Below are 25,871 nucleotides of genomic sequence, written 5' to 3'. Positions count from 1 at the left end.
GACTACAGAAAGGAGCCTTATTTTTTTTAATTTTGTAAATGGAGAATGCTCGAAGATAAAGAAATATTCATTATTTGCCCCACTAATCCACCACACTCCAGCAGAAATTAATATGTCCTATTCATCTCTGCAACCAGTCACTGTCAGCAGCGTTCACTTGCTGTAAATGCAAACATCACCGCTGAGGTCAGTGATTGGTTGACCAGAACAGTACTGCAACGTGACAGATTCAAAGTGTACAGTACAGACCAAAAGTTTGGACACACTTCTCATTTAAAGATTTTTCTGTATTTTCATGACTATGAAAATTGTACATTCACACTGAAGGCATCAAAACTATGAATTACCACATGTGGAATTATATACTTAACAAAAAAGTGTGAAACAACTGAAAATATGTCTTATATTCTAGGTTCTTCAAAGTAGCCACCTTTTGCTTTGATGACTGCTTTGCACACTCTTGGCATTCTCTTGATGTGCTTCAAGAGGTAGTCACCGGAAATGGTCTTCCAACAATCTTGAAGGAGTTCCCAGAGATGCTTAGCACTTGTTGGCCCTTTTGCCTTCACTCTGCGGTCCAGCTCACCCCAAACCATCTTGATTGGGTTCAGGTCTGGTGACTGTGGAGGCCAGGTCATCTGGCGTAGCACCCCATCACTCTCCTTCTTGGTCAAATAGCTCTTACACAGTCTGGAGGTGTGTTTGGGGTCATTGTCCTGTTGAAAAATAAATGATGGTCCAACTAAACGCAAACCGGATGGAATAGCATGCCGCTGCAAGATGCTGTGGTAGCCATGCTGGTTCAGTATGCCTTCAATTTTGAATAAATCCCCAACAGTGTCACCAGCAAAGCACCCCCACACCATCACACCTCCTCCTCCATGCTTCACGGTGGGAACCAGGCATGTAGAGTCCATCCGTTCACCTTTTCTGCGTCGCACAAAGACACGGTGGTTGGAACCAAAGATCTCAAATTTGGACTCATCAGACCAAAGCACAGATTTCCACTGGTCTAATGTCCATTCCTTGTGTTCTTTAGCCCAAACAAGTCTCTTCTGCTTGTTGGCTGTCCTTAGCAGTGGTTTCCTAGCAGCTATTTTACCATGAAGGCCTGCTGCACAAAGTCTCCTCTTAACAGTTGTTGTAGAGATGTGTCTGCTGCTAGAACTCTGTGTGGCATTGACCTGGTCTCTAATCTGAGCTGCTGTTAACCTGCGATTTCTGAGGCTGGTGACTCTGATAAACTTATCCTCAGAAGCAGAGGTGACTCTTGGTCTTCCTTTCCTGGGGCGGTCCTCATGTGAGCCAGTTTCTTTGTAGCGCTTGATGGTTTTTGTAACTGCACTTGGGGACACTTTCAAAGTTTTCCCAATTTTTTGCACTGACTGATCTTCATTTCTTAAAGTAATGATGGCCACTCGTTTTTCTTTACTTAGCTGCTTTTTTCTTGCCATAATACAAATTCTAACAGTCTATTCAGTAGGACTATCAGCTGTGTATCCACCTGACTTCTGCACAACACAACTGATGGTCCCAACCCCATTTATAAGGCAAGAAATCCCACTTATTAAACCTGACAGGGCACACCGGTGAAGTGAAAACCATTTCCGGTGACTACCTCTTGAAGCTCATCAAGAGAATGCCAAGAGTGTGCAAAGCAGTCATCAAAGCAAAAGGTGGCTACTTTGAAGAACCTAGAATATAAGACATATTTTCAGTTGTTTCACACTTTTTGTTAAGTATATAATTCCACAAGTGTCAATTCATAGTTTTGATGCCTTCAGTGTGAATGTACAATTTTCATAGTCATGAAAATACAGAAAAATCTTTAAATGAGAAGGTGTGTCCAAACTTTTGGTCTGTACTGTAAGTAAAGCATATTACATTTTTTTTTCCCCCTAGTAATTACCATATTTAGAATAAAAAAATCTTATGGGCCTGTGCACATGTTGCATTTTTTTCTGAATGATTTCCTGCTTCCAGCAATGAGAATCCTGAAGTCTCGTGCACTCTTTGCTTATTTGTGGCTTGCAGATTTTGGTGCACATTTAATGTAAAAAAATTTCAGTGTTTTTGCTGCACATTTCACCCATACTAATGAGTGGGGAAAAAAATCTGCACCAAAAATACATGTAAAAAGAAAAGCGGCAAAAACGCCCCTATTTTACGCTGTGTTTTTCCTACCAAGAGATGCAGAAATTTCTGCCCCAAATACTTACCGTGTGCACATACCCTAAAGATTAGTAGAGAGAGTTCAGAATGGATGTTAAAGGGGTTGTCCGACCTTAAACATTTATTTTTTATTTTAATTTTTTTTTTATAACGGTATAAAATACTTTTAAAATCATAACATTAAGCTTAATCGACGCTCTAGTGGTCGCTTTTTTCAGTCACCCAACGACCACCATGTCTCGTCACAGATTGCCTCTGACGTGCTGTTCTAGTCGCCTGACCGCTGCAGCTAATCACTTGCTTCAGTGGTCAGGTGACCAAAGTATGAGATTGAGATGGCACTAGAGCGGTGTGTCCATTGTATAATTTTGCCGTCTCCGCCGTTGACCCTGTGAGTGTATTACCGCCTGAGCTTGGCGCAGATGTTTCCTATACGGTGTATTGTGCAGGGATTGTTCCACGTTTCTTTCTTCCCAGTATCCTGGAATTGCTCAGAGCATTAAGAGTGATGTGGAAAACCTGCTGTCAATTCTGAAGATGAGCGTAGCCATACCAGACGGTGAGGAGCCGACTACAATCATTTATTTCTACTTTTTATAAATATTTAATTAGTCGCTGACATTTCAATGAGCTTGGTCTCGTGATGGACAACACAATGACTGGTAAAATTTAAAAAAAATTTATTTTCCCAAAATAATGTTTTTGGCCTCTGAAAATGGCAGAGATGTCTCTGTTCTGTGTAACCTGCTTATCCGCTGCTTGTTATGAAGTGTAATCCGTCTCTAGCAGTAAAAACACGTAGATGGATTACAGGAGTGTGGGCGGGTCTGTGTCGCGCTGTAGGGAGTGTGGGCGGGTCTGTGTCTCGCTGCAGGGGGTGTGTGCGGGTCTGTGTCTCGCTGCAGAGGGTGTGTGCGGGTCTGTGTCTCGCTGCAGAGGGTGTGTGCGGGTCTGTGTCTCGCTGCAGAGGGTGTGTGCGGGTCTGTGTCTCGCTGCAGAGGGTGTGTGCGGGTCTGTGTCTCGCTGCAGAGGGTGTGTGCGGGTCTGTGTCTCGCTGCAGAGGGTGTGTGCGGGTCTGTGTCTCGCTGCAGAGGGTGTGTGCGGGTCTGTGTCTCGCTGCAGAGGGTGTGTGCGGGTCTGTGTCTCGCTGCAGAGGGTGTGTGCGGGTCTGTGTCTCGCTGCAGAGGGTGTGTGCGGGTCTGTGTCTCGCTGCAGAGGGTGTGTGCGGGTCTGTGTCTCGCTGCAGAGGGTGTGTGCGGGTCTGTGTCTCGCTGCAGAGGGTGTGTGCGGGTCTGTGTCTCGCTGCAGAGGGTGTGTGCGGGTCTGTGTCTCGCTGCAGAGGGTGTGTGCGGGTCTGTGTCTCGCTGCAGAGGGTGTGTGCGGGTCTGTGTCTCGCTGCAGAGGGTGTGTGCGGGTCTGTGTCTCGCTGCAGAGGGTGTGTGCGGGTCTGTGTCTCGCTGCAGAGGGTGTGTGCGGGTCTGTGTCTCGCTGCAGAGGGTGTGTGCGGGTCTGTGTCTCGCTGCAGAGGGTGTGTGCGGGTCTGTGTCTCGCTGCAGAGGGTGTGTGCGGGTCTGTGTCTCGCTGCAGAGGGTGTGTGCGGGTCTGTGTCTCGCTGCAGAGGGTGTGTGCGGGTCTGTGTCTCGCTGCAGAGGGTGTGTGCGGGTCTGTGTCTCGCTGCAGAGGGTGTGTGCGGGTCTGTGTCTCGCTGCAGAGGGTGTGTGCGGGTCTGTGTCTCGCTGCAGAGGGTGTGTGCGGGTCTGTGTCTCGCTGCAGAGGGTGTGGGCGGGTCTGTGTCTCGCTGCAGGGGGTGTGGGCGGGTCTGTGTCTCGCTGCAGGGGGTGTGGGCGGGTCTGTCTCGCTGCAGGGGGTGTGGGCGGGTCTGTGTCTCGCTGCAGGGGGTGTGGGCGGGTCTGTGTCTCGCTGCAGGGAGTGTGGGCGGGTCTGTGTCGCGCTGCAGAGGGTGTGGGCGGGTCTGTGTCGCGCTGCAGGGGGTGTGTGCGGGTCTGTGTCTCGCTGCAGGGGGTGTGTGCGGGTCTGTGTCTCGCTGCAGAGGGTGTGTGCGGGTCTGTGTCTCGCTGCAGAGGGTGTGTGCGGGTCTGTGTCTCGCTGCAGAGGGTGTGTGCGGGTCTGTGTCTCGCTGCAGAGGGTGTGTGCGGGTCTGTGTCTCGCTGCAGAGGGTGTGTGCGGGTCTGTGTCTCGCTGCAGAGGGTGTGTGCGGGTCTGTGTCTCGCTGCAGAGGGTGTGTGCGGGTCTGTGTCTCGCTGCAGAGGGTGTGTGCGGGTCTGTGTCTCGCTGCAGAGGGTGTGTGCGGGTCTGTGTCTCGCTGCAGAGGGTGTGTGCGGGTCTGTGTCTCGCTGCAGAGGGTGTGGGCGGGTCTGTGTCTCGCTGCAGGGGGTGTGGGCGGGTCTGTGTCTCGCTGCAGGGGGTGTGGGCGGGTCTGTGTCTCGCTGCAGGGGGTGTGGGCGGGTCTGTGTCTCGGTGCAGGGGGTGTGGGCGGGTCTGTGTCTCGGTGCAGGGGGTGTGGGCGGGTGTGTGTCTCGCTTCAGGGGGTGTGGGCGGGTGTGTGTCTCGCTTCAGGGGGTGTGGGCGGGTGTGTGTCTCGCTGCAGGGGGTGTGGGCGGGTGTGTGTCTCGCTGCAGGGGGTGTGGGCGGGTCTGTGTCTCGCTGCAGGGGGTGTGGGCGGGTCTGTGTCTCGCTGCAGGGGGTGTGGGCGGGTCTGTGTCTCGCTGCAGGGGGTGTGTGCACTGTGAGGATTCTCCGGTAACGACGATATGAATGCTCCCGGCCAGTATACGACTAGACTGTTTCTAGCGCATTCAATGCAAATGTATTCCGCAAGGACTCGCAGAGTGACTGCAGACTTGTCGTTTTACACTGGACAGCCCCATTAATCCAATGTTGTTTTTTTTGCAGGTTTGTTTCCTGAAAATAGCGTACAAGTCCTCCAGAAAGAACTGGCTTGGGAATGTGACTACGTACGTGAAGCCAAATGTGCCAAGACTTTCAGGTAGTACGGTGATCATTGTGTCTAAGCAAGTTCCTAAAGAAATGAGCCAGGAAAAAAAAAACTTCCAGCGGAAAGTACAAAGAATATATATTACTTCGCTGTTGATCCCTTAGTGCCGATGTCACGAGAGCGAGTCTCTTTACTTCCCAGCAGCAAGTGCTACTCTGATCCCAGAAAGACCAGCACAGGAAGTTCTCGGACAGTTATTGTGGAGACTGCAGAGTCCTAGGCGGGCACTAGAGAAGAAGCTGAGCAGATAAGGGTTCTGAAGCTTTGACTAAATATTTTCTCCATGACTTCTAGGAATCTCCTGAGCAATGATCCTTTCTTCAGAGTCCCACAAGTGATTGATGATCTGACTACCAAGAGGGTGCTGACTATGGAGCTGGTGTCTGGAGTTCCTCTCGACCATTGTGCGGAGATGGACCAGGAAACCCGCAACCAGGTCAGATGGCTACAAAGGGAGGCGGGTAATAACATCCTGATAGTACATGTTACTGGCGTAATCGAGACTCATCTGTGGCCACACTTATTCGGTCCGCCTTCCCCGCCACAAACCCCTTAGTTTGTGTAAAATTTTACAAAAATTTTAATTTTGTTGACTTCTCACCCATCAAATCCAGATATACAGACCATATGTCTGTAGTGGCTCCCTTACTTTTTCGGTTGCACAAATGGTATGTCCGCCCCTAGTCCTGACATAAATAAGACGGGTAACTTTAATTCAGACTTTTTTTTTCTCTTTTTTGATTGCCCATGTTATATTGGGTCATTATATGTTGGCTGATTGTGGATAACGCTCCGCTCTTACAGCGTTCTTTGCTTTTCAGATATCCTACAGCATCCTGCGGCTCTGCTTACAGGAGGTCTTTCAATTCCGCTTCATGCAAACTGACCCAAACTGGTCCAACTTTTTCTACGACTCTGATAAAGGAAAGGTAAGAAAGTCCGCTCAGTCCACTGGTCAAAAATCTACATGATGGACACGTGCTGTTTTTTACTTTAAGTGACCTTTAAAAACTTTGTCTACCTTTGCAGCCAATCTTTTCATTGTTCCAATGAATCCAAAATGAAAAAATGGTCTTAATTCATCACTTGCAATATTTTTTCCTTGTTTAGTCTTTATAGGTTTTTTTTTTCTTTTTTAGTTGTGTGATATTTGTTGGCATAAAAAAATGCTCTTTATTTCTGTTTTGTTTTGATCTTTTTTTGTTCTTAAAAAAAAAAAAGTTGCATGTTCCTCTTAAAATGTCTCAAAATCTGCACAAAAATTCCAAGGGTACATAAAATCATTCCCATGGTGGGGGGAACGACTGGAGTCAAGTTGCACAAAAATTAGCCGGCGGTGATAAACATTTGGAACATCAAATAACAGCACATGCATTGGTGAATATAAAGGAAGAAAAGTGCAAATTAAAAGAATAATTTGAAGCAAATTAAAATCGGGATAAAAACTAGACAAAAAATAAAATAAATAATGAATCAGACTTTTTGTGTCTACAGCTTGTATGCAAAGCTATGTATCTCCATGGTAACAGACTACAAACAAACCCTGTGTAGTCTGATGCTGCTGTCACATTCTCTGCCATCTGCCCCCACTTCTTACTACATTTGGTGGGTAACCAAGAACTGGGGGACACTTGGTTACTTGACTTTCTTTCCTTGTGAACACCTATGGACTGGAGGGGGCAGAGGGGAATCTAAAGGAAGGGGAACTCACTTTATGCAACTTTGAAAATAACTAATAAAAATGGATTTAATAATAATAATAAAAAAAGAGGCATATAAATGGCAATAAGACTTCAGGATCGGACTCCACAAGAAATGTTTGTAGTCCGTTATCATTTGAGGCTTACTTATTGCTTTACATGGGAGCTGTAGGCACAAAACGGGAAATTTTTAACTTAAATTTAAGCAACTTTAGATTCGGCTTTTGAGAAACGATCCACACGGAATGAATAGTTTCTGCTTATTTCGTAGGTGAACCTGTTGGACTTTGGAGCTAGTCGATGGTTTGATGAGAAGTTCACTGATGAATATATTGAAGTGAGTTGAATTTGCAGCACATATTTCATGTAAATAAAGGGGTGGCCATCTGGGCGTTGCTAACAACCCCTGTATTTTAGGGGGCTCCTCCAGATGGGAACCTCAGAAGCAAACTATAACCACACATTGTTTGGGAACCGAGTTGTAGTATTTCATGGGTTATTTAAAGGGGTTTATACATGTTGGACATTTAGATCATAGCTACGCCTTAAATATATGATCGTTGCTGGCACCCTTCTAGTAGCGCCACCACTGGGAATGGAGAGGTGGCTGCACCTGTCGGACCCGCACTGATCAGTCATTTATGGCATCTGTCATAAATGTCTAGGCTGGAAAAGATCCTTTAAGGATGTGTTACTAAGATTCCTATTATTGAAGAACCTTATGATGGGCTTTATGATACTGTATGGCGCTATTACCCGGGTCGGAACAACAAGAACAGTTGTCTAAAGTGATCCCTTCACTTCTCATTTTTCACAAAACCATCCCCGTTCTCCCCAGCACATTTATGTGCAGATACAAATAATTTTCCAACTTGTACTATGCCTCCCAGTTGGGTTAATCCCTTACTGGGACCCCTTTTTTATGGGGCTGTTTTAGCAGCCAATGTTTTTGGTGACTTCCCCTGTCTTCTCTACTGTTCAGGTTGTTAAAGCAGCAGCAGAAGGTGACAGAGAAAAAGTCCTGAGAAAGTCCAGAGACATGAAATTTCTGACCGGATATGAAACCAAGGTAAGTGGTGTAAGGGGTCCGGAGTGGATTTGGTGGCAAAATCTGAAAAGGGATTTATTTCTCAAGTTGTCCAACAATACTTCTTTATCACTTTTTTTTTTTTCTTGCCATATACCCTCTCAGCAGTAATCTCTTCCTCCACGCCATTCTTATTAATTACCTGCTTCTCGGTAGCACTACAAGTATGCGTGTACACAATAGGCCAGTAACATACTCAAAATTCGGTGAAAGGGGCACCATGTTGTGCCCTGGATTACCGAATAACACCAACTCATGTAAGTCATTTATAAACTAGGAGGAAACTGAGTTAGGTGGCTATAAAAACACATCTTTATTAATTAATGAAAAAGTTATACAATTTATAAAGACAATGATTAAATAAATTGCATGACAGTATAATGGACGGGTGTCGATATTAGCATACCGCAACACCCATATTCATCTATGTAAAGGGCAATGTGCCGTGCAAATAGGTCTCACAGATCAAAGGTAATGGGCCAATGCCTATGGTCGGGGTAAAGCTGCACCATATAAAGTCAAAGTAGACCATAGGCAAGAGGGGCAAGAAAAGGAGGATTATGTCCTTACTGCAAGGAGGTGGTTGACAATGGTGGTAATGGCAGTACCCCGACGCGCGTTTCACGAGATGTATGTCCTCTTTCTCAAGGGGTGTTGTAGATATGGTACTGGAGAGGACCTTTTTGTAGTCGGGGAGATCAGTCACGTGTAGTGACACATGATCGGTAGCGTCATTGTTTGAGGAGTGTTCGTGGACTACGGAGAGTACCCAGTGAGTCCCCTGGTGGTGCTGATCACAGGGATTTCCAGTAGTGAGACACTCTGGGACGTTGCCAGAATTGGGGTCTAAGATGAGCCTGCAATTTTGCTTTGCTAAGAAAAGGACTGAGAAACGTAACTTTAGAGCCACAGGGTGTCCTAGTGCATAGCAGTACACAGAGCCAATACATTTTATGAGCCCATTAGTGACCATGTATCTGGCCACATGGCCACTTTAATGCTTTAAAGGGGTTGTATGGGTTTCAAAACCATTTTCAAATACACTTTTGAGGGATTATTACCCTTGTTGATCTGAGGATGGACCAACATGTCTGCATTACATGGACAACCCAATCATTTCACCTGAACGAAAACTGTATAATGCTTCATTCCCCTGTGGGGGGTGCTGCAGGAGAATTGAACTCTTGCTGACTGGCTCTGTCACAGATCATAATTGATTTGGTTTCATGTAATAAAAAATGTATGGGGTTACTGTAATGGCACACTGATACTGCTGTTTGAGGATTCATTTAATGAGCTTTTTTGGGATAAATTCTTTTAAAACAAACAACAAAAAGTGGCCTGTACCCTCTCTTCAGTCCTTTACTGCTTTTGTGATGCCCCCAATATTTGCAGCATGCACCTGCTGTACAGCAGTCCTGACCACTGTAACCTCAGAAGTCCCATGCCAGAGATCAGCGCTCTGGTCCGGCCGCACAAACTATCCACATGGCCCCTGGACCAGGGCCCTGCAAATGTGTTTGCTCAATTGGACATATTGTACTTGGTGAATCCAATATTGAGCGCCTCTCCTATACCCACAGTCCCTTCAGAGAACCCCGAAGTTTGAGAGTTAAAATTACTTTTATTGACTGTTTCCGGGGGTGGCACCTACTTCTGTATATCGGTGACTTTAGGGGCAGTGGTCAGTGTCTACTTGGTGAAACACTTTGGGAGGTTTCTTTTGGTTGAGGATCATACCTATTCACTTGCTACTTCAGTTCTGTAGTTGGGTATACTCTCTTACATTAGCTGCTTAGTTCTTGTGATTGGATCTCATACTTTTTTTTATTTTTTTTATTTGCTGCTTCGGTCTTGTAGTTGGGTATTATACATTGTTTTCACTTGCTTTTTCAGTTTTATCTTTTGTATTCTACCTTGTTACAGTGAATATAATTTTTTACTCGCTGGTTAGTTCTTTTTTTGTACTTTTTAATTTCTTTAATTTGCTGCTTAGTTAGTGCTTAATTCTTCTAGGTGGGTATTATACCTTTTATTTGCTGCTTCGGTCTTGTAGTTTGGTATTATATATTTTTACGTGGTGCTACAGTCTCTTGGTTGGGTACTATACATTTTCACTTGCTTCTTCATTCTTGTAGTTTGATATTATACCTTTTTACGATACGCTTCAGGCTTATGGTTGGGTATTATACCTTTTTATTTGCTGCTTTGGGCTTGTAGTCGGGTATTATACCTTTTCACTTTTGCTTCAGTCTTGTAGTTGGGTATTATACCTTTTTACTTGTGGCTTCGGTCTTGTAGTTGGGTATTATACCTTTTCACTTGCAGCTTCGGTCTTGTAATTGGGTATTATACCTTTTCACTTTTGCTTCTGTCTTGTAGTTGGGTATTATACCTTTTCACTTGCAGCTTCGGTCTTGTAGTTGGGTATTATACCTTTTCACTTGCAGCTTCGGTCTTGTAGTTGGGTATTATACCTTTTCACTTGCAGCTTCGGTCTTGTAGTTGGGTATTATACCTTTTCACTTGCAGCTTCGGTCTTGTAGTTGGGTATTTTACCTTTTCACTTGCAGCTTCGGTCTTGTAGTTGGGTATTATACCTTTTCACTTGCAGCTTCGGTCTTGTAGTTGGGTATTATACCTTTTTGCTTTCTTCTTCCGTCTTGTAGTTGGGTATTATACCTTTTTTACTTGCTGCTTCTGTCTTGTAGTTGGGTATTGTACCTTTTTGCTTGCGGCTTCTGTCTTGTAGTTGGGTATTATACCTTTTCACTTGCAGCTTCGGTTTTGTAGTTGGGTATTATACCTTTTTGCTTTCTTCTTCCGTCTTGTAGTTGGGTATTATACCTTTTTTACTTGCTGCTTCTGTCTTGTAGTTGGGTATTATACCTTTTCACTTGCAGCTTCGGTCTTGTAGTTGGGTATTATACCTTTTTGCTTTCTTCTTCCGTCTTGTAGTTGGGTATTATACCTTTTTTACTTGCTGCTTCTGTCTTGTAGTTGGGTATTGTACCTTTTTGCTTGCGGCTTCTGTCTTGTAGTTGGGTATTATACCTTTTCACTTGCAGCTTCGGTCTTGTAGTTGGGTATTATACCTTTTTGCTTTCTTCTTCCGTCTTGTAGTTGAGTATTATACCTTTTTGCTTTCTTCTTCCGTCTTGTAGTTGGGTATTATACCTTTTTGCTTGTTGCTTCTTCTGTCTTGTAGTTGGGTATTATACCTTTTTGCTTGTGGCTTCGGTCTTGTAGTTGGGTATTATACCTTTTCACTTTTGCTTCGGTCTTGTAGTTGGGTATTCTACCTTTTCACTTGCTGCTTCTGTCTTGTAGTTGGGTATTATACCTTTTCACTTGCTGCTTCTGTCTTGTAGTTGGGTATTTTACCTTTTTCCTTGTTGCTTCTTCTGTCTTGTAGTTGGGTATTATACCTTTTCACTTGCTGCTTCTGTCTTGTAGTTGGGTATTATACCTTTTCACTTTTGCTTCGGTCTTGTAGTTGGGTATTCTACCTTTTCACTTGCTGCTTCTGTCTTGTAGTTGGGTATTTTACCTTTTTCCTTGTTGCTTCTTCTGTCTTGTAGTTGGGTATTATACCTTTTCACTTGCTGCTTCTGTCTTGTAGTTGGGTATTATACCTTTTCACTTTTGCTTCGGTCTTGTAGTTGGGTATTCTACCTTTTCACTTGCTGCTTCTGTCTTGTAGTTGGGTATTCTACCTTTTCACTTGCTGCTTCTGTCTTGTAGTTGGGTATTATACCTTTTCACTTGCTGCTTCTGTCTTGTAGTTGGGTATTTTACCTTTTTCCTTGTTGCTTCTTCTGTCTTGTAGTTGGGTATTTTACCTTTTCTACTTGCCGCTTCAGTCTTGTAGTTGGCTATTATACCTCTTATACTTCTTGCTTTTAGTCTTTTAGATTGGTATTATACCTTTTTGCTTGCTGCTGCTTTCTCACTGACCCCTATACATCTTGGTTAAAATGATGTCTCCTTTATGTTGTTCTTCTGTAATGAAGATGTTCATGTGGAGCAGAACTAATTGTTTTCACGCCACTTCAGTCAAACATCGTAGCGACTCCAACATCCCACAGGGGAAAGTATTTCCCCACAGGAACCTGTCTGCTGGCACCGGTTACCCAAGAAGATGCCAAGCTCTGCTTTCTACATGGTGTAAGGTCACATTTTAGGAACCTTCTGGGGGTTATTGGGCATTCGTTAACACTTTCCTGCCTGTAGCGTTCTCATTTAGGCAGAGGTGGAGCAGCGCTGTCATTCAGATTGTTTTAGGTTAATTTTAACTTTCTTGTATCCAGGATATTGACAGTAATCTACAGTGACGGCTCTTCACAGCAATGACAGCCCAGACAGAAGCTGTCATATTGTCTCCGTCTCTGACTGTTCTCATTAGATCCCTTTTATACCTATTGTGCTGCGCTCGGCTAATTATCTTTCGAGCTGAAAGCTTCACTTACTGGAATTTAAATGAGATGAGACGACATATCCTGGTGAAATGACACCGGTTTTAGTACAGAAGCGATGATTCGAGGCATACTGAAAAAATAGAAAATTATTGCAAATCTACTTATTGGGTGTAGTTTGTCTAGGGACCAATGTAATAATGCGCGCCTTCGCCTTTAAAGAAGAGCCCTGCTCTACTGACATGTCGTCATTCGGGAGCATCTGTTTTTAGAAATGTCAAGCGTTTGGGACCTCATCGATCCTATGAAGGGGCTGCAGCTCTGCATATTCCGCTAAGTTCTCACAGCAATCCGGCAGAGCAGTGAGCTGCCATCAGCCCCTTTAAACTTTTTAAAGGGGCATTCCCCTCTCCAAGATCCTATCCCAATATGTAGTAGGTGTATCAATAATTAATATTAGCAAATACCTCCAATTAGAAATGTACTATAGTTCTTCTGATTAGCTATGTTGCTTACCCCATGTGCAGGGCATTGCAGTAGCTTAGGTATCCGTGGTTACGACCAATCATAGTGACAGTTAGATGTTCGTGGTCGTAACCATGGTTATCAAACTGTCACTATGATTGGTCGTAACCAAGGGTACCTAAGCTACTGCAATGCCCTGCACATGGGGTAAGCAACATAGTTAATCAGAAGAACTATATTACATTTCTCTTTGGAGGTATTTGCTAATATTATTATTATTATTATTATTATTATTATTACATCTACTACATACTGGGATAGGATCTTGGAGATGGGAATATCTCTTTAAAGGAGAAATCACTTTCACACCCTTAGGATAGGACAGGTGCTCCTGTATCATCCATAGACTTGACGTCATCATCACCCTCTCACCTCCCCATGCAGAAGTGAAGAGGGCCTTTTATATGCAGTCCACCCAACAGCGCCCCACAGTGGGTGGCTGGGGCGCCGCGCCTCAGTCAATGGTGCAGGGGGCGCAGGTCTACATCACCGCTCATTTTAGCACTCCCTTTATAAGATGGGGATATCCCGGTATTCAGAGTTTATCTGAAGCAGACAATTCCTTTAAATTAAGGTTAGCTAAGACGTTCCACAATTCTGAAGATGGAGATATTCAGCATTATCTGGTCATGGTCATAAGAAATGGTGTCTGCCGGGTAAGGTCCTTTTGGGTTCTCTTTAAATTTTCATCTTCGTCACATTAAAGAAAAAGAAATAAGTCGAATGTTCATGTTTTTTCAAATGGGAGGAAGAAGAAAGCCGCTGCCAGATCCTGCTGAACACAGAAGGGTCGGGCGTTTGTGCTGAAACTTCGACAGCCCCCCCCCCCCCCCCCAGCATCATCTGACAGCGGAGGGTCTGCAGACCCCCATTTGCATCGGATGGTCAGCCGATATTAAATTAAACTTTTCCAAAACTATTAATGTGCATGGGGCATTTAGACAGTACAACTGTTAAGAGACACATTTTCTGGTGGACTTTCAGGCCGCCGCAGGTTTTGCGTGGGGTAAAAAGTGTCCACTCATTTTATAATGAAAAGCTACGTAGCGAAGGTAATTCTACATTTGTCTCCTATCATTTTTAGGATTTCTGCTTACTGTCACGTAATAGGGTTCTCCCCACACCTCATTTTCCAGTTTGACTTGTTTAAAAGGGGTATTCCCAAGTTTGAAAGTTATGAATCGATGAAGGTCTGACCACTGGGATCCCACAGATCCTGAAAAATGAAGAGTCCTGTGTGAATTGAGCGGTGGTCAATCATGCCGCTCATTCTTAAAGGGGGTTATCCAGGAACAAATTATTTTTTAACTATGAACCAAAAAACTAACAGGCTAAAACTAATTAGTTAGCAACCATCTGCCTGTTGTACCTGGCAGCAGCTCAGAGCGATCACAGACTTCTCCTGCCATTAATTCAGCTGCTCTACGTCAACAGAGCAGCTCTTCCTCTTCTGCTCTGCTTTGTCGATGGGATGTGACTGCTAAAGTCATATTGATTGACAGCCAGCTCCCCACAATTATGCAGCGGGGAGCAGGCTGTAAATCAGTATGACATCAGCAGTCACGCCCCAGAAACAAAGCGGAAGAGAAGCAGCTGCTCTGTCAACGTGATGTCACCGGAAGCCGCAGGAACGGTCTATGACAGCTCTGTTTCTGCAGAAATCTGTGCTGAGCACAACAGGTAGGTAGTTGGCAACTAACTGCCTGTTAGTTCTGACTCTAATTACCTTTAAATGGTTGCTTTTCCATGGCCAATCTGACTCCCCGCCCTTCACCTTGCCGTCTGTCTGGCAGCCCCTCATACTTCATTGATGGGGTTGTCAATTGAAAAGTTGTCAATTGAAAAGTTATCATCCAAGATAGGTGATAACCTATTGATCGCTGGGACTCTGATTGGCAGAACAGGGAATTGTTATCTCTGCCTAGGCTCTCTTATCTCCGATAAGAAATTGTTTGGCAGATCGGATACCTGACTGCTGCTCCATTCAATCTCTATGGGCATTAATCAGAGGCAGCACAGACACCAAAAGTAACCCTGTAGGAGCTGCAGAGTTCCCAGGCAGAGACTGGAGTATCTGTCCATACGACCACAATAAGCCGTACACTCCATCGTAGTGGCCTTCAAGGAAGAGTGGCCAGAAAAAAAGCCTTTACTTACACACAAAAAATTGGAACGCTAGTTTTGAGGTTGCCAAAACATGTGGGAGACTCCCCAAATGTATGGAGGAAAGTGCTGTAGTCAGATGAGACTAAAATTTGAACTTTTTGGCCACCAAGGTAAACGCTATGTCTGGCGCCAAACGAACACAGCTCATCACCCCAAGAACACCATCCCCACAGTGAAACATGGTGGCAGCGTCATGCTGTGCTGGTGTTTTTCGTCAGCAGGGACGGGGAAGATGGATGGTGCGAAATACAGGGATATTCTTGAGCAAAACCTGTTTGTCTGTCAGTGATTTGAGACGGAGGTTCATCTTCCAACAAGACAATGACCCAAAGCATACTGCTAAAGCAACACTTGAGTGGTTTTAGGGGAAATGTGTAAATGTTTTTCAGTGGCCTAGTCAAAGCCCAGACCTTAATCCAATTGAGAATCTGTGGTCAGACTTGAAGATTGCTGTTCACCAGAAGAAACAATCTAACTTGAAGGAGCTGGAGCAGTTTTTCCTTGAGGAATCTGAGTGGCAAGATGTGGAAAGCTCATAGAGACTTATTCGAAGTGACTTGCATCTGTAATTGCCGCAAAAGGAGGATCTACAAAGTACTGACTTTAGGGGTGGTGAATAGTTATACACACTAAAGTTTTCAGTTATTTTGTCCTACTGTTTGCTTCACAATAAAAAAGAAAACCAAATGTTCACAGTTGTAGGCATGTTCTTTACATGAACTGATACAAATCCTCAAAAAAACTAAAGTGAAATTTCAGATTGTGAGGTAGCAAAACATGAAAAATGCCAAGGGGGTGAATACTTTCGCAAGCCACTGCAAAGTGCCCTGTTTCACTGATCGGTGCAGTTCCTGGCAGTCGGACCCCTACCAATCAGCAAGTTATTACCTATCCTTTGAATAGATGTGTTTTCAGTCGACAACCCTTCTAACTTCCCATTGATCTGTTTGGAATTTATTGTTTTACTAAATGTTTTTTCCCCTAAACTGGCTGATAACAGAGAGCAATAATTACATTGAAATACTAAAATAAAGACTATATAGATGTCAGTCCATTGCCCTTAATGATCTGGTTACGGGTTGCATGACTTTTTGGCCGTGCGTGTTTAGCTGCTGTCGGTGCATATATCGTAGAGAACATCCTTAAGGTAATGTTCTGGCCGAGGGATGGCCGCTTGCCCATGCCGAATGGCCAGAAGTATTGTCTGTGGGCTGTGACAGTGTGTGGCGGTTGTACATTTATTCCCAGCTTTTCCTACCACAAAGGCTCATGTCTACGTCGCTTGGTACACGCCGTCCGCACAGCAGAGTGTTCAGACACCGCACGGGACATTGCTGTGTTATGTTTTCATTGTGATATGTTCCCGAGCTGTAGAACAGTCAAGGCAATCTCTCGTTCTCCAGGACCATTGTGAGTTTTGGGGATTTGGGCTAGAAGTGATGACTTGGTGCATTGCAGATTACACAACACAGCAGATGGCACTTATAACCGAGTCTGCAGGACTAATTGTCAGCAGAAGCCCGTGCGCGAGCTCCAGCAAGCAGGACATTTACATTCCACTGTCAGTGATTGACAGCAGCACTTCAATGGTTAAATAGCAATTAGCGTTCTCTATGACCACTGCTGTAAGAGGCAGATGCCGGCTATAAAGCACAATTGACTTTCACCTCCTCAGCCTGGTCAATAAACCCCAGACGCGACCTGTGAAGAAAATGTACGTCACAGGTTGTGTCAGCAGCCTCTTCTTACCTCAGCACCCCTGGTATCTCCAGTATTCGATCAGATAGACACAGTGGACAGCAGTGTGAGCAGCCTCTTCTTACTTCAGCACTCCTGGTATCTCCAGTATTGGGTCAGACAGGGAGGACAGCAGTGTGAGCAGCCTCTTCTTACTTCAGCAGTGGAATATGCATCGGGAGGACACCTTCTATCCTACACATGGCGGAGGACTGAGCTTCTACTGCACATTCTCACGCCCACTTGTCCTTTTAACATTCTAAGACAAGTTTCTGTCAATGTAATAAGGTGACGGCCATTTTAACGCTGTAGTGATTGCCTCCACAGACAAAATTGATTGATTTTGCTAACTAAAGGAATTTAGGGTTACGTTTAGACACTTTAAAAAGTGTAAGTGTGTGTATATATATATATATATAGGCAATTATCAAGACACCCTCAATAAAGGAGTGGTTCTGCAGGTGGGGACCACAGACCACATCTCAGTACCAATGCTTTCTGGCTTGTGTTTTGGTCACTTTTGAATGTTGGTTGTGCTTTCACACTCGTGGTAGCATGAGACGGACTCTACAACCCACAGAAGTTGCTCAGGTAGTGCAGCTCATCCAGGATGGCACATCAAATCAAGCTGTGGCAAGAAGGTTTGCTGTGTCTGTCAGCGTAGTGTCCAGAGGCTGGAGGCGCTACCAGGGGACAGGCCAGTACACCAGGAGACAGGCCAGTACACCAGGAGACGTGGAGGGGGCTACAAAACCATAAGTAAGACGCAGGGTGAGAAGGAGACAACTGTTGGTGCAATAGTAAGAAAATGGAAGAAATACAAAATGACTGTCAATTGACATCGATCTGGGGCACCATGCAAAATCTCAGCTCGTGGGGTATCCTTGATCATAAGGAAGGTAAGAATTCAGCCTAAAACTACACGGGGGGAACTTGTTAATGATATCCAGGCAGCTGGGAGCACAGTCACCAAGAAAACCATTGGTAACACATTACGCCTTAAAGGTTTAAAATTCTGCAGTGCCCGCAAGGTCTCCCTGCTCAAGAAAGCACATGTGCTGGCCATTCTGAAGTTTGCCAATGAACACCTGGATGATTTTGTGAGTTATTGGGAGAAGGTGCTGTGCTCAGATGAGACAGAAATTGAGCTCTTTGGCATTAACTCAACTCGACGTGTTTGGAGGAAGAAGGATGAGTTCAACCCTAAGAGCATCATCCCAACCGTGAAGCATGGTGGGGGAAACATTATACTTTGGGGATACTTTTCTGCAAAGGGGACATGACAACTGCACCGTACTGAAGATGGATGGGGTCATGTATCGTGAGATTTTGGCCAACAACCTCCTTCCCTTAGTAAGAGCATTGAAGATGGGTCGTGGCTGGGTCTTCCAGCAAGACAATGACCCAAAACATACAGCCAAGGCAACAAAGGAGTGGCTCAAAAAGAAGCACAGTAAGGTCATGGAGTGGCCTAGCCAGTCTCCAGACCTTAATCCCATAGAAAACTTATGGAGGGAGTTGAAGCTCCGAGTTGCCAAACGACAGCCTCAAAATCTGAATGATTTAGAGATGATCTGCAAAGAGGACAGGACCAAAATTCCTCCTGACATGTGCGCAAACCTCATCATCAACTACAAAAAAACGTCTGACTGCTGTGCATGCCAACAAGGGTTTTATCACCAAGTATTAAGTGTTGTTTGCCAGAGGGATCAAGTACTTATTTCTCACTGCAAAATGCTTAAAAAAAATTATCTATTTATACATCTCTCAATGTTAAAATTAACCTACCCTTAAAATTATAGACTGTTCATGTCTTTGTCAGTGGGCAAACTTACAAAAACAGCAAGGGATCAAATAATTATTTCCCCCACTCTGTGTGTGTGTGTGTGTGTGTGTGTGTGTGTGTGTGTGTGTGTGTGTGTGTGTGTGTGTGTGTGTGTGTGTGTGTGTATCTATATATCTATATCTCTATATCTCTATATCTATAATCTATATCAGACCAAAAGTTTGGACACACCTCATTTAAACATTTTTCTGTATTTTCATGACTATGAAAATTGTACATTCACACTGAAGGCATCAAAACTATGAATTGACACTTGTGGAATTATATACTTAACAAAAAAGTGTGAAACAACTGAAAATATGTCTTATAGTCTAGGTTCTTCAAAGTAGCCACCTTTTGCTTTGATGACTGCTTTGCACACTCTTGGCATTCTCTTGATGAGCTTCAAGAGGTAGTCACCGGAAATGGTTTTCACTTCACAGGTGTGCCCTGTCAGGTTTAATAAATTGGATTTCTTGCCTTATAAATGGGGCTGGGACCATCAGTTGTGTTGTGCAGAAGTCGGGTGGATACACAGCTGATAATCCTACTGAATAGACTGTTAGAATTTGTTTTATGGCAAGAAAAAAGCAGCTAAGTTAAGAAAAACAAGTGGCCATCATTACTTTAAGAAATGAAGGTTAGTCAGTCCGAAAAATTGTGCAAACTTTGAAAGTGTCCCCAAGTGCAATTGCAAAAACCATCAAGTGCTACAAAGAAACTGGCTCACATGAGGACCGCCCCAGGAAAGGAAGACCAAGAGTCACCTCTGTTTCTGAGGATAAGTTTATCCGAGTCACCAGCCTCAGAAATCGCAGGTTAACAGCAGCTCAGATTAGAGACCAGGTCAATGCCACACAGAGTTCTAGCAGCAGACACATCTCTACAACAACTGTTAAGAGGAGACTTTGTGCAGCAGGCCTTCATGGTAAAATAGCTGCTAGGAAACCACTGCTAAGGACAGGCAACACGCAGAAGAGACTTGTTTGGGCTAAAGAACACAAGGAATGGACATTAGACCAGTGGAAATCTGTGCTTTGGTCTGATGAGTCCAAGTTTGAGATCTTTGGTTCCAACCACCGTGTCTTTGTGCGAGGCTGAAAAGGTGAACGGATGGACTCTACATGCCTGGTTCCCACCGTGAAGCATGGAGGAGGAGGTGTGATGGTGTGGGGGTGCTTTGCTGGTGACACTGTTGGGGATTTATTCAAAATTGAAGGCATACTGAACCAGCATGGCTACCACAGCATCTTGCAGCAGCATGCTATTCCATCCGGTTTGCGTTTAGTTGGACCATCATTTATTTTTCAACAGGACAATGACCCCAAACACACCTCCAGGCTGTGTAAGGGCTATTTGACCAAGAAGGAGAGTGATGGGGTGCTACGCCAGATGACCTGGCCTCCACAGTCACCAGACCTGAACCCAATCGAGATGGTTTGGGGTGAGCTGGACCGCAGAGTGAAGGCAAAAGGGCCAACAAGTGCTAAACATCTCTGGGAACTCCTTCAAGATTGTTGGAAGACCATTTCCGGTGACTACCTCTTGAAGCTCATTAAGAGAATGCCAAGAGTGTGCAAAGCAGTCATCAAAGCAAAAGGTGGCTACTCTGAAGAACCTCGAATATAAGACATATTTTCAGTTGTTTCACACTTTTTTGCTAAGTATATAATTCCACATGTGTTAATTCATAGTTTTGATGCCTTCAGTGTGAATGTACAATTTTCATAGTCAAGAAAATACAGAAAAATCTTTAAATGAGAAGGTGTGTCCAAACTTTTGGTCTGTACTATGTATGTATATATATATGTGTGTATATATGTGTGTGTGTGTGTGTGTATGTATATATATATATATATATATATATATATATATATATATATATATATATATATATATATATATATATATATATATATATATATATATATATATATATATATATATATATATCTTCTCTTGCCAGTCTAGATGAAGGGGTGTGTAGAAGTCAGACTCTGCTGATTCTAAGAGATATGTGGAGCTGTTTGGTTAGGTCCTTATATTCTGAAACTGGTTTTATATATAATAGTTTATTTTTATTTATTTTAACTGAAATTAGATTTTTCGGACAGAAGCCTTGTGGAACGTATCCATGGTTTTACCAGTGTCACAGGAAGCCATTAAGGACTTTTCAGGCATATCACTGACATTTTACAGCTTGATTGCTTCCTTTATGACAGCATTTCATAACTTTTCTATTTGGCAATGGTTGATCCTCGGACTGCCTCACTTTTTTGGAGGGGGCTGGAAAAGAGTATTCTTCGAAAGCAGACCCCCACCGTACACACCGATGACTGATGTTGAAAGAAAACTAATAAACTATCCAGCCTTCTGACTATGTAATCATCGTAGTAAAACCTATACTGCTCATTCCTATCCCCCCCCCCCCCCCATCCCTTTTCTGTTAGACATAAGTTGGGAGAGGTTGGGAGTTGTGCACAGATCTCCAAAGCCTGGAAAGGGAAGGAAGCATGTACAGTTTTGGGGAGGGCAGAGAGAATGGTATAAAAGAGTAAGGAGGAAATAAGTAAAGTTGTTTTTCCTTTATTTAAAAAAAAAAAAAAAAAAAATGGGTATAGAATTGTGCTAATGATGACCACAACACTCTGCATACACACAGACATTTAACATCCAGCCTATATTACTGGGAGGGACACTCCCAGGGTTAAAAATCTGGAACTTGGATTAGGCTGCAAACTGCATAGCGGGATGTCTGAAAATGAAGGAAGGATTGAAAATTGCTGGCTGAAACTTAATGGTTATCTTTAGCTATTAAAATTGCAAAAACATAGGTAAACATTTTTTTTTTTTTTCCCCCACGTCAAGTGTGTCTATATTCCGCTTCTAAGGTATCTATATAGCAAGGGGACTAGGGGTAAAGTACTTTTTAAAAGGAATGGCCTAAAGGGTGTGGAACAAACTGTCGGCACTTCTAGCATGTCTGTTTTTTCCACATTTTCGATGAAATAGCAATTTTGGTTCATCTCTTCTTCCAACTCTACGTTGTCCCTTTCCTCCATTACTCTTCCTGGAATTTTATGAATAATTTCACAGCTTGTTTGTTACCAGTTGGGGCCGTTTCAATACAAACCCCGATACTGTTCAGTCAGTGCTGCTGGGCTAGGCAGTGTGAGGACATATTTGATAGGGGAACACCTATTTGTCAATTAATTCATACATTTTAAGGAGCAGTTACAAAGGAACAGAACCACACAGAGTTAAAAAGGCTCCAGAATTAATTCATGGAAAAATGCAAAAGTGGGGATGCGTCCTCTTGAAAAGGGTATTCTCAAATTTGGCTAACTTCCCGATCACTGGGGGCTCTGTCTGCTGGGACCCCTATTGACCATAAGAACCAGGCCTGTGTGAATGGAGTGGTGATGAAGTGCACACTTTATTGCTACGTATAGGACGTCGCTCCGCAATCTCCGGTGGTCCCATTAGGATTGAAGGGAGCTGCAGGGCGCCTCATCGACTACCGCTCCATTCACACCGGTTTCTGAGTCAGTGGGGGTTCCAGTGGTCGGACCCCCAGCGATCAGGAAGTTATGGATAGGGGATAGCTTCCAAACTTGAGAATACCCCTTTAAGGAACATTAATCCATGGATGAGTACATATAACTTGTGGCACACTGCTACAGTTCCTTTTTTATTGTTTCAAGGGGGCAGTTGACTCATTTTCTATTTATTATCCTATTACTTTGAATTATTTTTGATGTGTGTATTTAATTTTTCTTGTTTTTCAGGTGTTCGAAGAAGCTCACATAGACGCTGTGATGATTCTAGGGGAGGCTTTCGCCTCGGAGGAGCCATTCAATTTCGGTACCCAAAACACAACCAAAAGAATCCACGACCTAATCCCGGTCATGCTAAAACACAGACTCACCCCTCCACCCGAAGAGACCTACTCCCTGCACCGGAAGATGGCCGGCTCTTTCCTCATCTGTGCCAAGCTGAAGGCGACCATCCTTTGTAAAGAGCTGTTTGACAGTACATATAATCTGTACTGGGCACAACGCGGGCGAGAGGGCCACCAGTCAACGGCAGACTAATCCACTCCATCATTTTTTACTTGAAGAAAGCTACATGAGTAGTATTTGTTGGTCTTGCTTTTTTGTTGGTCTTGCTTTTTTGTTGGTCTTGCTTTTTTGTTGGTCTTGCTTTTTTGTTGGTCTTGCTTTTTTGTTGGTCTTGCTTTTTTGTTGGTCTTGCTTTTTTGTTGGTCTTGTTTTTTTTTTTCTTCTTTTTTTTTTGTTGGCCTTGAGTTTTACTTTTTTTGTTTGTTTTTTTTAACGCAAAGAATTGTCCGTACGGTTCTATCACTGTGTGCCGTGCGTAAATTGTTTTGATACCAGCTGGTCTGCCGGCTCTGGTCCTAAGTGCGTTCTTTTCAGCTACTATTGGTCTAAAGTGAAATTCGTCTACTAAATGGGGAAGATTAAAGGTCCCGTCCTTCTTCAGGGTCCAACCTCCTTTTAGGAGTGGCTCGATGAGCAACGTCTCGTCTGGGAACCAAACGCTGATCGGTATCTCAGCCATGCCGGAAAGTTTTATTCTTCAGACCCAACTTTTTCTTTTTATTCATTTTATTTATTTTTTTGGCTTCTTGTTTATTTCTTTTTAATGTTATGTCTTCAGCCTCTTTCTCTCTGAAAACTCAAAATTGTGGGTTGACTTTCACCGACTTGTCTTTGGGATGTTTTAATTAATCGCTTAATCCGCTATTCATCGTCCTTTTGAAGCTGCCTCGTTGTTCGGAAAGATAGGATTCCCTGTGAAATTTTTCCCCGTTGACAGAAAGACCCTGGGAACAATGCAAAATAGGTCACACAGGTTCCAGGCGCTGATACGTCTCCAGAAAACCAGATCACAGCTTATATTTCTTCAGCCAGAATATACAAGGAAGATTAAAGAAGTAAATGGCTGGCAGAGTGCACCTCCCAGGAAGAGATTTATGCCAAACTAGCGTCTTGCAGACCTCTCATCACCCACGTCCGTCGCTTCTGCTGCTGACAAGCCCACCCTTATTTGGCATTGTGCAGGCTTATAGTTGCCTTCAAAGGACCACTAATCCCCGGCTGCTTTTATAGAAGAGGGCAAGTAGTGAAATACACAAAAATATATTTATACAGTTATCAGAACTCAGCATATTTACATTAGGACAATATTTTCTTTTGCATATATTTTGGGCTTATTATAATTTTTGCAATTGGGTTTCATTAAAAATTTTGCACCGTTTGACTTTTTTACAGGCTTTTTGTTTCCCTGCACATTGCTAGCTGCAGAATGAGTTAACTGAGAATCGGTCAGTGAGCTCATTCTGATGGAAAGTTTGTTAGAGGTTAGAAATCAGCAAAGAGGTGGGGTACTGGATTCAAATCCCACCGAGGACAACACCTGCAGGGAATTTGTATGCTCTCCCCCGTGTTTGTGTGGGTTTCCACAAGGCTCTTCAGTTTCCTCCAACTCTCCAAAGATGTACTGATTGAGAATTTCGATTGTGAGACTGCGATGGTAATGTCTGTACAGCGCTGCGGAATATGATGGTGTTATATAAGCACAGCATAATAAAATAATGAGAGGAACGCAGAAAAAAAACATGAACTGAACCTGAATAATAACAATTTTACTGAGCTCCTCTCAGTTGATTTATGACCACCTGTCATTACTAGCTCACTGACAGATTCTCAGTTAAGTCATTCAGCAGCCTGCAATCTGCAGGAAAATAGAGAGCCAGTGTAAAGTCTTTTTTTATTAACGAAGCCCAATTGCAAAAGTTATTTTTAGGCCAAAAATATGCATTTAAGAGAAAATAAGTTACCACCCTCCTCTCCCCTGAAGGTGTCCATATCTTTTACTGTATACAGTATCTCATGGAGGCACCATCAACATGTAACGCGGACCGTCAGTTCTGTAAAGACATTTCTGACTCTGGATTCTTGCATCATTTCTTGCACTGTCTGATCTGTTGTGCGACTTCAGAACTTGAAGGGAGGGGGGTTATCCACAGTTTTTGGTTTATTAGGAACAGCGCCTCTATTGTCTATGGGCTGTGTTTGGTATTACAGCTCAGTCTCTTTTCAGTGAATGGGTCTATGTTGTATTCTCTTTATTTTCAAGTGTTTTGACCTGTGCTCAGTGCCTCCAGTTATTATTACAGACGCTGCTCTGATTGATTTTACTTCTATTTTATTTGCTGGATCTTCTTAAATTTGTGGTTGATCCGACTGCAGATCATCTACTTCACGTGGAACTGTGACTGTCTGTTGCCCCCGAGAAGAAAACCATGTTGTCCATTTATTAAATAATTTATACACACTGCCATCTTCTGGTCGTCTTTTTGTAATGAGGCAGTGACAAGGGTGTACTCTTTTATTTATTTATATTTTATTATTTTTTGCATGAACTTCACTATGCAAAACTACGTAAATGCTTCTCTCAGGTGACATTTTGTTATGGGTCGCCTGGAAAGATAGATTCATTAAAGGGGTTTTATGAGCTGAGCGAGGCCGCGCCCACTAGACGGGTCTCCATATCACATACTTGACCCCCGTTCTCGGCGGATCTTCACAGTGCGTGCACTTGGTGGATTCACAAAAGTGACTGCAGACTTGTCATTCTAGACCGGACAACCCCTTTAAAGCGGTAGGCCAATTTGAGCACTGACTGGAGGCATTGATGTAGTGGAGATGAATAGGCGGGAGATTGCATTGGGCAGCAGAGCTGAAAATGCTGAACGGCACAGGGAACAGCAAGGATCAGTAGAGCTGGATATGCAAAAATGTTCTTTGGAACAGTAGAGTTGTGTAAATGAACGGGTACCTTAGTGCAGAGCCAAGTGTGTACATGGCATCTGGGAACAGAGGAGCTGAGTAGGCAGGCTGACACCCATTTGGTAGTAGCAGATTCGGTTTTTGAACACCAAATCTGAGACTACAGTCAGGTACCAGGTTGTAGCAGAGCTGTTAGTGCAGACTGCACTTTGGAACAGTAGAAGCGAGTTGGCAGCTGGAAAGTATTTGTCTACTACTAGTATCTCCAATCTGAGATTAGACCGCAATAGTATGACACATAAGCGCTGCAGTCACTGATTGATGGCAGCGGTTATGTGCCCATTGCATGTACGGCTCAGTAGAATTGGTTCTGGATTGCTGACGGACAATGTTGGATAATGCATGCTATATGG

The 25,871-nt window shown here is 43.8% G+C and overlaps 1 protein-coding gene across 4 annotated transcripts in view; it reads left to right on the top strand.

Moving 5' to 3' along the window:
• The window catches only part of COQ8B (coenzyme Q8B), a 37,879-nt gene extending 12,870 nt beyond the window's left edge, over nucleotides 1-25,009 (top strand). For all 4 annotated transcript variants that reach the window (XM_073641491.1, XM_073641489.1, XM_073641490.1 and 1 more), the window contains exons 10-16: nucleotides 2,650-2,731; nucleotides 5,086-5,179; nucleotides 5,483-5,624; nucleotides 6,010-6,117; nucleotides 7,160-7,225; nucleotides 7,871-7,957; nucleotides 22,432-25,009. In XM_073641491.1, coding sequence (XP_073497592.1) covers nucleotides 2,650-2,731; nucleotides 5,086-5,179; nucleotides 5,483-5,624; nucleotides 6,010-6,117; nucleotides 7,160-7,225; nucleotides 7,871-7,957; nucleotides 22,432-22,737 — 885 coding nt within the window. In that variant the 3' untranslated portion in view covers nucleotides 22,738-25,009. The remainder of the gene's footprint in view (nucleotides 1-2,649; nucleotides 2,732-5,085; nucleotides 5,180-5,482; nucleotides 5,625-6,009; nucleotides 6,118-7,159; nucleotides 7,226-7,870; nucleotides 7,958-22,431) is intronic.
• The last annotated feature ends 862 nt before the right edge of the window (nucleotides 25,010-25,871 follow it).

This window comes from Phyllobates terribilis, unplaced genomic scaffold (genome assembly GCF_046119375.1).
Source record: "Phyllobates terribilis strain yellow unplaced genomic scaffold, ASM4611937v1 Scaffold_7__3_contigs__length_470593459, whole genome shotgun sequence".
NCBI classification, from domain to species: domain Eukaryota; kingdom Metazoa; phylum Chordata; class Amphibia; order Anura; family Dendrobatidae; genus Phyllobates; species Phyllobates terribilis.
Note: the sequence above shows the minus strand (reverse complement) of the source record. Positions and strands in the feature narration are given on the sequence as shown.